Source organism: Piliocolobus tephrosceles, chromosome 1, assembly GCF_002776525.5.
Source record: "Piliocolobus tephrosceles isolate RC106 chromosome 1, ASM277652v3, whole genome shotgun sequence".
NCBI lineage: Eukaryota > Metazoa > Chordata > Mammalia > Primates > Cercopithecidae > Piliocolobus > Piliocolobus tephrosceles.
In genome coordinates this window covers 94,237,654-94,251,148 of record NC_045434.1, presented here as the reverse complement: position 1 = coordinate 94,251,148, position 13,495 = coordinate 94,237,654, and the positions used below count along the sequence as shown (strand labels likewise).

At 50.3% G+C, this 13,495-nt stretch overlaps 1 protein-coding gene across 2 annotated transcripts; it reads right to left on the bottom strand.

The window, feature by feature from the left end:
* Positions 1 to 6,195: 6,195 nt before the first annotated feature.
* HAPLN2 (hyaluronan and proteoglycan link protein 2) lies at positions 6,196 to 12,961 on the bottom strand. Of its 2 annotated transcripts, none has more exons than XM_023214395.1 (7): positions 12,296 to 12,961; positions 11,672 to 11,862; positions 8,357 to 8,464; positions 7,772 to 8,125; positions 7,464 to 7,580; positions 7,148 to 7,330; positions 6,196 to 6,821 (listed from the first exon to the last, which is right to left on the bottom strand). In XM_023214395.1, the coding sequence occupies exons 3-7, from the start codon at positions 8,439 to 8,441 to the stop codon at positions 6,538 to 6,540; spliced, it is 1,023 nt and encodes a 340-aa protein (XP_023070163.1). In that variant the 5' UTR covers positions 8,442 to 8,464; positions 11,672 to 11,862; positions 12,296 to 12,961; the 3' UTR covers positions 6,196 to 6,537. The 2 variants fall into 2 exon arrangements, with proteins under 2 accessions (XP_023070163.1, XP_023070162.1); XM_023214394.1 differs by having other exon boundaries at positions 11,672 to 11,813.
* Positions 12,962 to 13,495: the final 534 nt, after the last annotated feature.

The following is a 13,495-nucleotide window of genomic DNA, read 5'->3' as shown; positions in this document are numbered from 1 at the left end:
AGAAAGAAAGAAAGAAAGAAAGAAAGAAAGAAAGAAAGAAAGAAAGAAAGAAAGAGAGAAAGAAAAGATAATATATCCATGGCCGAATCCCTGAAAACTGTGAATGTTACCTTGTTTCAGGAAAGAATCTTTGCTGACGTAATTCATTACGTGAATTCATTCCTTAACTTCAGTTAAGGGTCATGAAATGAGTTCATCCTGGATTAGCCAGGTGGGGTACATCCAATGACATGTGCACTTATGAGAGATAGAAGAGGAAAAGACACAGACGCATGAAGAGGAGGAGGCTACATGACCACAAAGGCAGAGATTGGAGTGATGCAGCTAAGGAAGCCAAGGAACAGAAGTTGCGAGAAGCTGGAAGAGGCAAGGAAGGGTTCTACCCACAACCTCCAGAGGCAGTGCCCTGCTGACACCTAGGTTTTTGTTGTCGTCGTCGTCGTTGTTGTACCACTGTGTTATTGAAAACCTAGATTTTGGACTTCTGGCTGATAGAGAATAAATGTCTATATGGTAAGAGAATAAATGTATGTTGTTTTAAACACAAAGTTTGTGGTAATTTGTAACAGCAGACACCGGAAACTAATACAATGGAGAACTTTTATTTATTTATTTTTGAGATGGAGTCTTGCTCTGTCGCCCAGGCTGGAGTGCAGTGACTCAATCTCAGCTCACTGCAACCTCCACCTCCCGGATTCAAACAATTCTCTTGTCTCAGCCTCCTGAGTAGCTGGGACTACAGGTGCCTGCCACCACACCAGGCTAATTTTTTTAACCTTTTTATTTTTAGTAGAGATGGGGTTTCACCTTGTTGGTCAGGCTGGTCTCAAACTCCTGACCTCAGGTGATCCTCCCACCTTGACCTCCCAAAGTGCTGGGATTACAGGCGTGAGCCACCGCGCCTGACCTACAATGAAGAACCTTATAATTAATGGACAGACACTCTGAATTTACCGATCAGTCTCAACATCACTGAAAGTAGATTAAGGCCCAGGCGTGGTGGCTCACACCTGTAATCCCAACATTTTAGGAGGCCAAGGCAGGAAGATGTTTTGAGGCCAGGACCTTGAGACCAGCCTGGGCAACAATGGCAAAACCTTGTCTCTACAAAAAATAAAAATAAAAAAAGGCTGGGTTCAGTGGCTCAAGCCTGTAATCCCAGCACTTTGGGAGGCCAAGGCGGGTGGATCACAAGGTCAGGAGATCAAGACCATCCTGGCTAACATGGTGAAACCCCGTCTCTACTGAAAATAAAATAAAATAAAATAAATTAGCCGGGCGTGGTGGCGGGCGCCTGTAGTCCCAGCTACTCAGGAGGCTGAGGCAGGAGAATGGCGTGAACCCGGGAGGTGGAGCTTGCAGTGAGCCGAGATCGCGCCACTGCACTCCAGCCTGGGTGACAGAGCAAAACTCTGTTAAAAAAAAAAAAAAAAAAAAAACTAGCTAGGTGTGGTGGCACATGCCTGTCATCCCAGCTACTCAGGAGGCTGAAGCAGCAGGATCACTTGAGCCTGGGAGGCAAAGGTTGCAGTGAGCCAAGATCGTGCCACTGCACTCCAGCCTGGGTGACAGAGCAAGACTCCATCTCAAAAACCAAACAAACAAAAGAAAGTAGAACTACCAGTCACCAGGTGCCTCCTGATGTGATGAAAGAGGATACAGTATCACTTACAAAATGTTTCCAGAAAAAAAGTGAACATGAATTTGTTTGTTTGTTTGTTTTGAGGTGGAGTCTCACTCAATTGCCCAGGCTGGAATGCATTGGTGTGATCTCGGCTCACTAAAACCTCCACATCCTGGATTCAAGTGATTCTCCTGCCTCAGCCTCCTGAGTAGCTGGGATTACAGGCTCCTGCCACCATGCCTGGCTAATTTTTTGTACTTTTAGCAGACACGGGGATTCACCATGTTGGCTAGGCTGGTCTCAAACTCCTGACCTCAGGTGCTCCGCCTACCTCAGTCTCCCAAAGTGCTGGGATTACAGGTGTGAGCCACCAAGCCTGTTTGAATTTAGTCAAACTTCTAAATATAATCACAGGGGACAAAGGAACATGTTAAATGACATTTGCAAGGGTACACTCAGCCAAATCCAGAATGTGGGAAACTTGACAGGAAAAAATGACCTAGTTTCTTGAACATACAAATACATGGCATAGATAAAATGAAGGGGGCAGAAGTACTGTAACTTAACAGAGACTTAAAAAAATTACTCAGGTGGAGGGTGATGGCTCACACCTGTAATCCCAGAACTTTGGGAACCCGAGGCGGGTGGATCATGAGGTCAGGAAATCGAGACCATCCTGGCTAACATGGTGAAACCCCGTCTCTACTAAAAATACAAAAAATTAGCCGGGCGTAGTGGCGGGCGCCTATAGTCCCAGCTACTTGAGAGGCTGAAGCAGGAGAATGGCATGAACCCGAGAGGTGGAGCTTGTAGTGAGCCGAGATTGCGCCACCGCACTCTAAACTAGGTGACAAAGCAAGACTCAGTCTTAGGGGAAAAAAAGAAAAATTACTCAGGAGGCTGAGGCAGGAGGATAACTTGAACCCAGGAATTAAAGTCTAGCCTGGGAAACATAGTGAAACCCTGTCTGTTAAAAAAAAAAAAAAACCCTCAGCCCCCAAATTAACCAACTGCAAAGTTGTAGACCTTGGTTGGATTCTAGTTTGAGCAAATCAACCGTAAAATTTTATTTTTTGGACATTCAGGGAAAAATGATCATGAACTAAGTGTTAGATGACTAATATTTAGTTTAATTTTGTTGGAGAAGTGTGATAATGGAATTATGGTTATTTTTAGAAGTCATTGTGTGTTAGAAATGCATATTGAGTCTTACAGGTGAAATGATAGGATATCTGAGATTTACTTTCAAATACTCCAGTAAAACCCAACATGACTGAGAGGACCCATGAAAAAAGAAGGGCAGAATTTTGATAATGGCCAAGCCAGGTGATGGAGTAGTTCATCATACTATTCTCCTTACTTTTGTGTATGTTTCAAATTTTCTATAATAAGAAATAATGGTGATAGCAATATACAGAGTAGTTGTAGGAATGAGTGGTATTGTGGTTTTGTGATTGAAGAAATGGAGATTTGCAGCAAATGGAAAGCTCTTCTCATGGCCTTTTTCACTTTTTTTTTTTTTTTTTTTTGAGACGGGGTCCTGCTCTGTCACCCAGGCTGGAGTGCAGTGGTATCATCTCGGCTTACTGCAGCCTGGACCTCCCTGGCTCAAGTGATCTTCCCACCTCAGCCTCCTGAGTAGCTGGGACAACAGGAGTGTGCCACCAAGCCCAGCTAATTTTTGTATTTTTTTGTAGAGATGAGGTTTTGCCATGTTGCCTAGGCTGGTCCCAAACTCCTGATCCCAAATGCCTCGGCCTCCCAAAGTGCTAGGATTACAGGCATGAGCCACTGTGCCCGGCCCATGACCATTTCTTGTATGATCTCTTGCCCTTAGGCTGAAGGCATTACACTGAAGAAAAGCCATCCTCCTGCTGGCTGAGCTGCTGGGGTCCAGTATCTTGGCTTTCTGGGGTTCTGACTTCATCATAGGCAATAGCTTAGAAAACCCAGAAAAGGGGTAGATGGATAGGTGACTACCATATGTCCCAGAGTCTAGACTGCTCTCCTTTGTGCTTATGGTGGACACTGATGCTGTTCAGCAAATATTTCCAGTTTTCCTATTTCTAGGCCAAAGAAGGATTGCTCTTTCTTGCCCCCTTGTGGTTCGGTGGGGCGATGTGATTAGTTCTGGCAAATGAGTTGTCAACTGAAGGGACAGGTGTCACTTCTGGGTGGGAGCTATTAATTGTCTTTGTGAAACCCTGCAGAGCTCTTATTATTTCTTCCTGCTAGTATGGTGACTGACAGTATTCGAGATGGTGGGTACTCTATCAGCCTGTGTCCCTGAATGACAAAAATAAGAATTCCCCCTTGTTGACCGTGTAGCCTGAGAAATAAACCTTTTTTTTTTTTCTTTTTTTTGAGATGGAGTCTCGCTCTGCCGCCCAGGCTGGAGTGCAGTGGTGCGATATCTGTTCATTGCAGCCTCCGCCTCCCGAGTTCAAGCAATTCTCCTGCTTCAGCCTCCTGAGTAGCTGGGATTACAGGCACCCGCCCCCATGCCTGGCTAATTTTTACATTTTTAAAGTAGAGACGGGGTTTCACCAAGTTGGCCAGGCTGGTCTCAAGCTCCTGACCTTAAATGATCTGCCCACCTCTGCCTCCCAAAGTGTTGGAATTACAGGTGTGAGCCACCGTGCTGGGCCTGATTTTCCTATCCTTAATAGTTTAGTCCCCACAAACGTTTCTGGGAGATCTGCAGGCTGCACATTTTGAAATATGTTTAAGTCGTCTTATATTTGCTATCTGAGATTTGGGAGTTGTTTTCACAGCATAATCTACATGATCTTGACTAATATAGTGCCATACGACAACCAACCCTCCAGGCTGCCTGATAAGAAGCTGAAAAACTACTATTGTTGCTATATTACTGTAATCTTAATAATTATTAATTATTATAGGTACCACTTGAGTGCCTGCTATGTGTACCAGGCATGTACTACCCAGTACATGCAATGCCTCAACTGATTCTCACAACAAACACAAAAGGCAAACACTACTATCCCACACCAAGATGAGAAAGTCAAGGTTTAGGAAATGGCACAAATATCTCGTTTGTTGCGTGATGGTTTTTGAAGATGCTGTTCATTCTATCATTCTCTGTCCCTTATATAATGTTCCATGGCATGAATTCTCTTTAGCAATTATAACAAGAACCCCCTTGGAAATCAATTTTACTATATATATCAAGCACCATTAGCTTGTTCATGCCCTTTGCCCCGTACATTAGTATTATCTAGCTCAGGCTTTTTGTAGTATAGTTAGAAACCTATGTATATACACACCAACATATATGTGAATAGTGAATTAATAACATTAGAATTTGTCTCTTGAATTGTTAGTATGTTTCATTTTAGCCACGAGTTAAGAATGTTACTTGTCCAGTTGCCCGTTTCCTTTGGTGGCCCTGGTGTTTGGTGTTTGCCTCCTCCTTCCACAGGGTTAATTTCCTGTCAATTCCAGCAAGAATATCACTTTCCTATCTTTAACAGTAGTCTACGCTGGCCGGGCGCGGTGGCTCAAGCCTGTAATCCCAGCACTTTGGGAGGCCGAGACGGGCGGATCACGAGGTCAGGAGATCGAGACCATCCTGGCAAACACGGTGAAACCCCGTCTCTACTAAAAATACAAAAAATTAGCCGGGCGAGGTGGCCGGCGCCTGTGGTCCCAGCTACTCAGAAGGCTGAGCCAGGAGAATGGCGTGAACCCGGGAGTCGGAGGTTGCAGTGAGCTGAGATCCAGCCACTGCACTCCAGCCTGGGCGACACAGCAAGACTCCGTCTCAAAAAAACAAAACAAAACAAAACAGTAGTCTACGCAAATGCTTCAGGGAGGTCTGCAGGCTGCACATTTTGAAATACGTTTAAGTTGCCTTTTTTTTTTTTTTTTTTTTTGAGGCGGAGTCTCGCTGTGTTTCCCCCGGTTGAGGGGAGTGGCGCAATCTCGGTTCACTGCAAGCTCCGCCTCCCGGGTTCACGCCATTCTCCTGCCTCAGCCTCGAGAGTAGCTGGGACTACAGGCGCCCACCACCACGCCTGGCTAATTTTTTGTATTTTTAATAGAGACGGGGTTTCACCCTGTTTGCCAGGATGGTCTCGATCTCCTGACCTCGTGATCCGCCCGCCTCGGCCTCCCAAAGTGCTGGGATTACAGGCGTGAGCCACCGCGCCCGGCCCTAAGTTGTCTTATGTTTGTTATCTGGGGCACACAGGGTAGGCCTGGTGGCATGGGGCGCCCCTGGCAGATTTGAACTAATCTTAGGTGAGTGTGCGGCGCCCCCGCGTGGCGCCTGGCGCAACAACATGCTAGGTTCTCCTGCGTGGGCCAGGCGCCCACGTGGTCTCCAGTTCTCCCTCTCCCTTGGCCTATTGGTGCCCTCTCACCGCACTCCCGCTCTTCCGCTGACCCACCCCGTAACGGCAACAGCCCTGCCCCTTACCCTGTCTTAGGTGCTCAGTGGGCACGCAGGATCACGGGTCATCAGCCCCGACATGAGCGCGCGCGCGAGCGCACACACACACACACACACCTCTCCACGCCTCGCAGCGCTTACAGCCCCGCCCAACACAAAAGATCCCCAGGTTATTTTATTGCTGTACTCAGAGGTCAGTTAATGCCCCCGGCCGCCTGTCCCTCCCCTCGGCGGTGGCTGAGTCCTCTCCTGGGGCTCGTGAACCGCAGCGGGTCCGAGGGTCACCGCCGCATCTCGCCGCCGGGGGCGCCCCCGCTTCCCCTCCCCGCCACCGGGCCAGCCAGGGTCCAAGGCCCGCAGGCCCCGGCTGGGAAGACAGGTCTGGAGAGGTCGCTCCCGGTCTGGAGGGAGGGGAGGTTCTCCGGAAAGGGGTGGCGAGAGAACCCCGCCACGACTCCCAAGCTTCGTCGCGCGCGCTGGAGGGGGACACGGTGGGCGTCTAATTCTCGGCGTAGCAGTAGGTCCCATAGGCTGCCTGCTGGGGCCTGGGGAAGCCGAAGCTGCGTACTCCGGGATCCGGGAGCCCCCCGCAGCGGGGCCGCGGCGTGATGATTGGGAAGCGCACACTGCCGTCAGCCAGCCAGCCGCCGTCGCACTGGTCTAGCCCCGAGAACTTCCAGGCGGCGTAGAGGTGCCCAACCTTGGCCACGACGGCGCCTCGTCGCCGGCACGCTGCGTGGGCTTCAGACAGCGTCAGCCGCCCGGGCACGAAGAACACTTGACCTGGGGACCACAGCGGGTCACCGACCGAAAGTAGGGTAGGCGGGGCGGGGCGGGGCTGCTGACTCCCAGAAGGCGGAGTTGGGGGCCGGGGCCGCAGAGGTGCTGGATCGAGCTTGGGTACTAGGAGTGAGGGGATCGAGGCAGAAGTGCAGGGAGGGTTTGGAGAGGTGGGCTGGAGCCCAGGCGGACGGGCGAGCGGGCTGATGGAGGGGCGGTGCCTTGGAGGGACCCGGAGACCCTTCCCTGATCTCAAACTGAGGTCCACTCCTCGCCCCCCACATTTTTCAGACCCCGCGCCAAGACCCTGCCTTCGCCCCGCGTTTCACCTGCCAGCGCGGAGGTGAAGCAGAAGGCGTCGTAGCGGTCGCGCATCCGGTCTCGGGGCCCGTAGCTGCGGATCCCGGGCCGGCCTCGACCGCCGCACGGGGCGCGCGCAGTGAGCACAGGGTAGCGCACGGAGCCCTCCAGCAGCCAGCCCGCGTTACACCAGTCCAGACCCTCGGTCCAAGCTGGCGGGAGACGGCGGGGGTCGGGGATGAGAGGCATCACAGGCAGGAGCCAGACTGAGCTCGCCTGGCGCCCTCTCTCGGGCCCCTGAGACAGCTCCGCGGGGCCTGGGAGGTGCTGGGTTCGGCCGCTTACCCTGGTAGAGCTGGGAGTAGGTGGCCAGGCGTCCATCCTGCTCCTCGCACGCTTGCTTCGCTTCGTAGTAATTGAACTGGTACCGGCCCCGGCTGGGTTGGTACGGAAACACCACACCTAGGGGGTGGCGGAGAGCCTGGGGAGGGCCAGCAGATGGGAGCGGAGGGGGAGGAAGGGCGGCGCGGCCTGGGAGAGGGAGCTGGGGTCCCCGGGGGTGATGGGGAGATACTGGAAAGGAGCCCTGGGAGACCCAGGCGAGGCGGTCCCGCCTGCTACAGAGGAATAGGGCGGGAGTGGAAGGGCCTCACCCTCCAGACTCAAGGTCAGCGCCACGCTCTCGTCCTCGATGCCATTGATGAGCTCGCAGCGGTACCGGCCTTCGTCCTCCAGGCGCACGCCAGCGATGACCAGGGAGGCGTCCAGCCGATGCCCCCTCCGCATCCTGGCGCGCCCTCCCAGTGGCCCATACCCCCGGGCGTGCAGTCCGTTGGTGACGAGGATCAGAGTTTCCCGGAGCTCCCCAGGCTCCACCTTGCTCCAGCGCACCTTATAGCTAGGAGGCGTGGTGCCCAAGACGCAGGGCAGCGTGGCCGTGGCCCCACGATGAGAGTGAATGACCTCGTGGATGGGGGGCAGGAGGTAGTGGGGGCCCGGGTGGGATGCTGAGCAGAGGGGGCCACAGTGGCAGGAACCCCCGATCCTCATTGCTCCAAGTGCCCATCAGACCCTGCTCCCCAAATGCTTTCTCCAGAGCCCCCCAACCCTCTCCTCCATTGCTTTCTCAGCAATGACTTTCACTCCCTGAGTACCTGCAACAACTGCCCTTTCCCCTTTCCCCACCCTTGCAGCCTCCCCAAGCTTTCCCCAGATTCTGGCCTGGGCTGGGGTCTTACCTGGGTCTCCTTGGCCTTTGTGGAAGATGGTGAAGGCCCAAAGAAGAAAGCAGCAGAGTGTGGGGAGGGTGAGCCCACCTGGCATGATGGGGGGCAGCCCAGCACTGTCTGCAGGGCACAAAGAGTGGGCAGTTAGGACTGGGGCAAAAGGGTGGGGAAAAGCAGGGTTATCAGTGAACTTCCATCAGAGATTCCTAGAAGGGACTGTCCAGTTGGAAGCCACCGGGGCAGAGAGAAGGGGTAGGTGACAAAAGGAAGGTGATGAGGGGAGGAAGGCAGTAGCAATCCCCTTCCTCTCCTTCTCTTCCTCTGTCACATCCTCTCAGCCTGCAGGTACTAATTTAGCATCTCCTCTACCTGTCCCTTTCATCACAAGTGCTACTTCCCAAGCTTGCCATCTGGACTGCCAGCTCATCTCTATCCTCTCCCAGCACCCATTCTCCATCTTGAAACCAAAGTCAAAATGATCTTATCACTCTCCCGCTTTTTTTTTTTTTTCTTGAGACAGAGTCTTGCTCCATATTCCAGGCTGCAGTGCAGTGGCATGATCATGGTTCACTGCAGCCCCTAACTTCTAGCCCCAGGTGATCCTCCCACTTCAGCTTCCTGAGTAGTTGGGACTACAGACATGTGCCACCACCCCAGCTGATTTTTTCTTTTAAGTTTTTAGTAGAGACAAGGTCATGCTGCGTTGACAAGGCTGGTGCTGGGATTACAGCAGGCGTGAGCCACTGTGCCTGGCCTTGTCACTCTCTTGCTTGAAAGTGACTCCCGGTTGCCCTGAGGATAAAATCCAATCTCATAACCACAGCTTCCAAGGCTGTCTATAATCCAGTTGCTCCCTGCATCTCCAGCATGGCTCCCACCTCGCCTCTTACCACTTTGGCCCCTGCACTGTGCCCCAGACATGCTGGACTTCTGGCAGTTTCCCACACAGTCCAAGTTTGCACTCATTTCCTTTCCTTTGTGCCTGCATTGGTTGCACAGGCCTCACCTCCTTTGGGAAACCTTTACTCACCCCCAGTTTTCCACACTGTAGTGCACTGTGATCTGCTGGACTGGGGACCTTTTTTTTGAGATAGGGTTTCACTCTCTTGCCCAGACTGGAGTGCAGTGGTATGATCATGGCTTACTGCAGCCTCGCCCTCCCAGGCTCAAGCCATTCTCCCATTTCAGCCTCCTGAGTAGCTGGGACTACAGGTGTACACCACGATGCCCCACTAATTTTTTTTTTCTTTTCTATTTTTTGTAGAGATGGAGTTTCAAAATGTTGCCCAGGCTGGTGTTGAACTCCTGGGTTCAAGTAATCCTTCTGCCTTGGCCTCCCAGAATGCTGGGATTACAAGCATGAGCCACCACACCCAGCCAGGACTGTTTTTGTCTTACAAGTACTTTTATTAGCACCTAAACTTAACAGTGTGAATTTGAACATAATATGTATCCGTATATAGACTATATCAAGGAGGTTTTCCAGAAATTACGAAGTTAAAAAATATAAAATTATAAAGTTATTTTTAAAAACTACTTTAAATGCAATTATCTATTTCTGTACAGTAGTTGATTTCCCCCCTTTTAAAATTTTTTTAAATAAGATACAGGGTCTTACTATGTTGCCCAGGCTGGCCTCCAACTCCTGCGCTCAAGCAATGCTTCCACCTCAGCCTCCTAAGTAGCTGGAACTACAGGTTTGAGACACTGCACCCAGCTCCTCCTTTTTTGTATCATTCTTTTTTTTTTTTTTCTGAGACGGAGTTTCATTCTTGTTGCCCAGGCTGGAGTGCAATGGCACCATCTCAGCTCACTGCAACCTCCGCCTCCTGGGTTCAAGCAATTCTCCTGCCTCAGCCTCCTGAGTAGGCTGGGACTACAGGCACCCGCCACCACTCTGGGCTAATTTTTGTATTTGTAGTAGAAACAGAGTTTCACCATGTTGGCCTGGCTGGTCTTGAGAACTCCTGACCTCAGGTAATCCACATTCCTTGGCCTCCCAAAATGCTGGGATTACAGGCATGAGCCACCGCCTCCGGCACCTGTTGTATCATTCTTATCCCCTTGACCTTAAAAAAAAAAAAAAATTGGACTAGGCCAGGCACAGTGGCTCACGCCTGTAATCCTAACACTTTGGAAGGCTGAGGAGGGTGAATTACTTGAGGTTAGGAGCTCAAGACAAGCATGGCCAACATGGTGAAATCCTGTCTCTACTAAAAATATAAAATTTAGCTGGGCATGGTGGCATGCACCTGTAATTCCAGCTACTAGGGAGGCTGAGGCAGAATTGCTTGAACCCAGGAGGTGGAGGTTGCAGCGAGCCGAGATCGTGCCACTGCACTCCAGCCTAGGGGTTAGAGCAAGACCTTGTCTCAAAAAAAATGAAGACTTCTCGACTTCACTGTATTCATTTTCCAAATCTGGCTCCTCTATTTCCTAACTGCATGACTAAGCATAAGTTAATTATCATGCACAAGTTACTTAACCTCTCTCTGCCTCAGTGTCCTCAGCAGTGAAATGTGGGGAATAATAGCACACCTACCTCACTGAGTAGTTGTGAGGAGCAAATGAATTGATATATGGAAAGTGCTTGAAATAGTGTCTGGAATGTAGTAAGTGCTGTTTATGTGTTAGCTGTTATCTCCAGTTCCCAGCATAGTTTCTGGTACATAGTGGTGTTAAATAAGTGTGTGTGGCTTAATGAATGAACTTTCATTAAGGATTCATGAGAAGACGGGATGGGGAATGGGGAAACGGAGGAAGCACCCTGAGAAGTCACCAGAAATCTAAAGAATGGAGCTCCATCTTCCTGTAAATGAGGACCAAAGACCAGCTTGCCGTAGGAGAAACAGAGGTTAGGCACAGAAAACTTCTCAGTGGTTAAAAGTGAAAGTATCTGGGATGCGAACATGAGCAAGAGAACACTTCTTTATAGGAGAACTTGGTAAGTAAGAGTGATCGTGAGGACTGAAATTGACTGAGACCAACAATGATAGCTCAAATGAATACCTTTAAAACTGAATGTGCCTGACACTTCTCCAAGCACTTTACATGCATATTTTTATATTTACTCCTCCCAGCAATCTTGAGGCAGAAACAATTATAAATCCTATTGTACACATGCTGAAACCAAAGTGCACACATTTTAGGAAATGAGGTCACACAGCTGGTAAGAGGATGGGTTTGCTGGGATTTGAATCCAGATCTGACAGTGAGGCTCAAGCACTTACTCACTAATCTATATTTCTGTATTTCAAAACAAGTGCACACACATGCTGTTCATACCCCTTACAGAAAATACGAGTAGTCAGCAGCTCCATTGCCTACCAGTTAGAAGCTGGTCTCTTCACAGAGACAGAGGGAGCAGAGCTTAGCAGCTTTTTGTCTTGCTTGAGGAAGAGGTTCTGGATGAAGGTTTTGCCAGGCTCCTGGGAGTTCCAAGCACCTTAAAACCCTGGGACTTGAGCACCTGTTCAACACAGTTTCTCCTTTTGCACCTTTGAGGAAAAGCTTCTGTCCTGTGCTCAAAGAAGAAGCCAAGATGCCAAGAACGACCCCCTCCCCCATCAGTCCACTCAGCCTTATTAAGAGACCTGTGTCCAGCCCTGTGACTGTATCTGTGGAAATCACTATTCTGGGACTAGGGGAAGATGCTGGGCTTGGGATGAGGGCTGGGAACCCATGAAGGGCAGTGGAATAAAGGGAGCACCCCAGGAATGATGACCTGGAAGAGTGTAGAAAGTGAGGTTCTTCATTGTTTCTTGATGCCTTTGGACCAGAGAGGTGTAGATTGATCGGTGGATATGAAGGTGTTGGACTGATGAGGATGGGGATAAACTCTAAATGTGGCTCAAAGATCTATAACTGCCAAGCTCGAGCTGCCTCCCTTTCCATATGCACCTCAGGTAAGCAGCATCCCCATCTCCCCTCTCCCCACAACAGAGTACTCACCTCTGCCCTCTGGTGCCTGACTGCGCATTGCCTTTGCAAACGGACTCTCAGGTGGGAACCATCCAGGACTTTCAGCTGCTTCAGGAAACCGGACCTCTTCTGTACAACCCCCCTGTCTGTCTGTCTGTCCTTTCCTTCTCAGTCCCCACCCCATCGGAAGCACAATTTCCCATTGTCTCTGTCTTTTCCCCTATTGTTGAGTAACAGGGCCCCTTTCTTTATTCTGTGGGTAATGGCAATGAAATGTCAACAGCTGGGGATGTGGGATGCAGGACCGGCTGGCACATACCACCGGAAAAGGGCCTGGGCTGGGGGCGGGCTCAGAACAGGAATTGACATCCCCAAGAAGAAGAGAATAGGGTGAGGGGCAGAGAACGGATGGTGAAAAGGTTGAAATTGAATCTCTCTCAACACTCCAAACTACAGGGCTCTAAAGAGATTTTGTCTAAGGCCAGGGGAAAGGCTGGGCTCCATGAGGGCAGAGGGAGTGGCTAGCATTGCAATAGGAGAGATGGAGATTAGACAGTAAGGAGGATTTTTCATGTTCCCTGGGGAGGAACATGAGAATTTCTGAGGATAAAGGACTTTGGAAATCTCTCCAAAAGAGAGGTTATCTTATTGGTTCCCTAGTATTCTACCTCTTCCCTTGGCGCAAATAGATAACATTTTTAAAATACTCAGAAGGGGATCCTTAGTCTTCCTGGATGGAAATCCACTTTCTCTAAAGTCCTTTTTTTTTTGTTTGTTTGACACAGAGTCTGTCACTGTCGCCCAGGCTGGAGTGCAGTGGCGTGATCTCGGCTCACTGCAAGCTCCGCCTCCCGGGTTCACGCCATTCTCCTGCCTCAGCCTCCCAAGTAGCTGAGACTACAGGCGCCCGCCACCACGCCCGGCTAATTTTTTGTATTTTTAGTAGAGATGGGATTTCACCATGTTAACCAGGATGGTTTAGATCTCCTGACCCCGTGATCTGCCTGCCTCGGCCTCCCAAAGTGCTGGGATTACAGGCATGAGCCACTGCGCCTGGCCTTTTTTTCTTTTTTTTTTTTTTTAAGACAAGGTCTCCATCTGTTGCCCAAGCAGGAGTGCAGTGGCCCAATCATTGTTCACTGCAGCCTCGAACACATGGGCTCAAGAGATCTTCCCCACTTAGCCTCGAAATTAGCTGGGACTACAGGCACACACCACCACACCCGTCTA

What these genes read in the sequence shown, in the direction of transcription:
- HAPLN2 (XM_023214395.1), bottom strand. Translation starts at nt 8,441, where the DNA reads ATGCCAGGTGGGCTCACCCTCCCCACACTCTGCTGCTTTCTTCTTTGG. An exon ending in CTACTCCCAGCTCTACCAGG is followed by an intron (nt 7,331 to 7,463) that starts GTAAGCGGCCGA and finishes GTCTCCCGCCAG; the next exon opens with CTTGGACCGAGGGTCTGGAC. An exon ending in CTTCACCTCCGCGCTGGCAG is followed by an intron (nt 6,822 to 7,147) that starts GTGAAACGCGGG and finishes TGTGGTCCCCAG; the next exon opens with GTCAAGTGTTCTTCGTGCCC.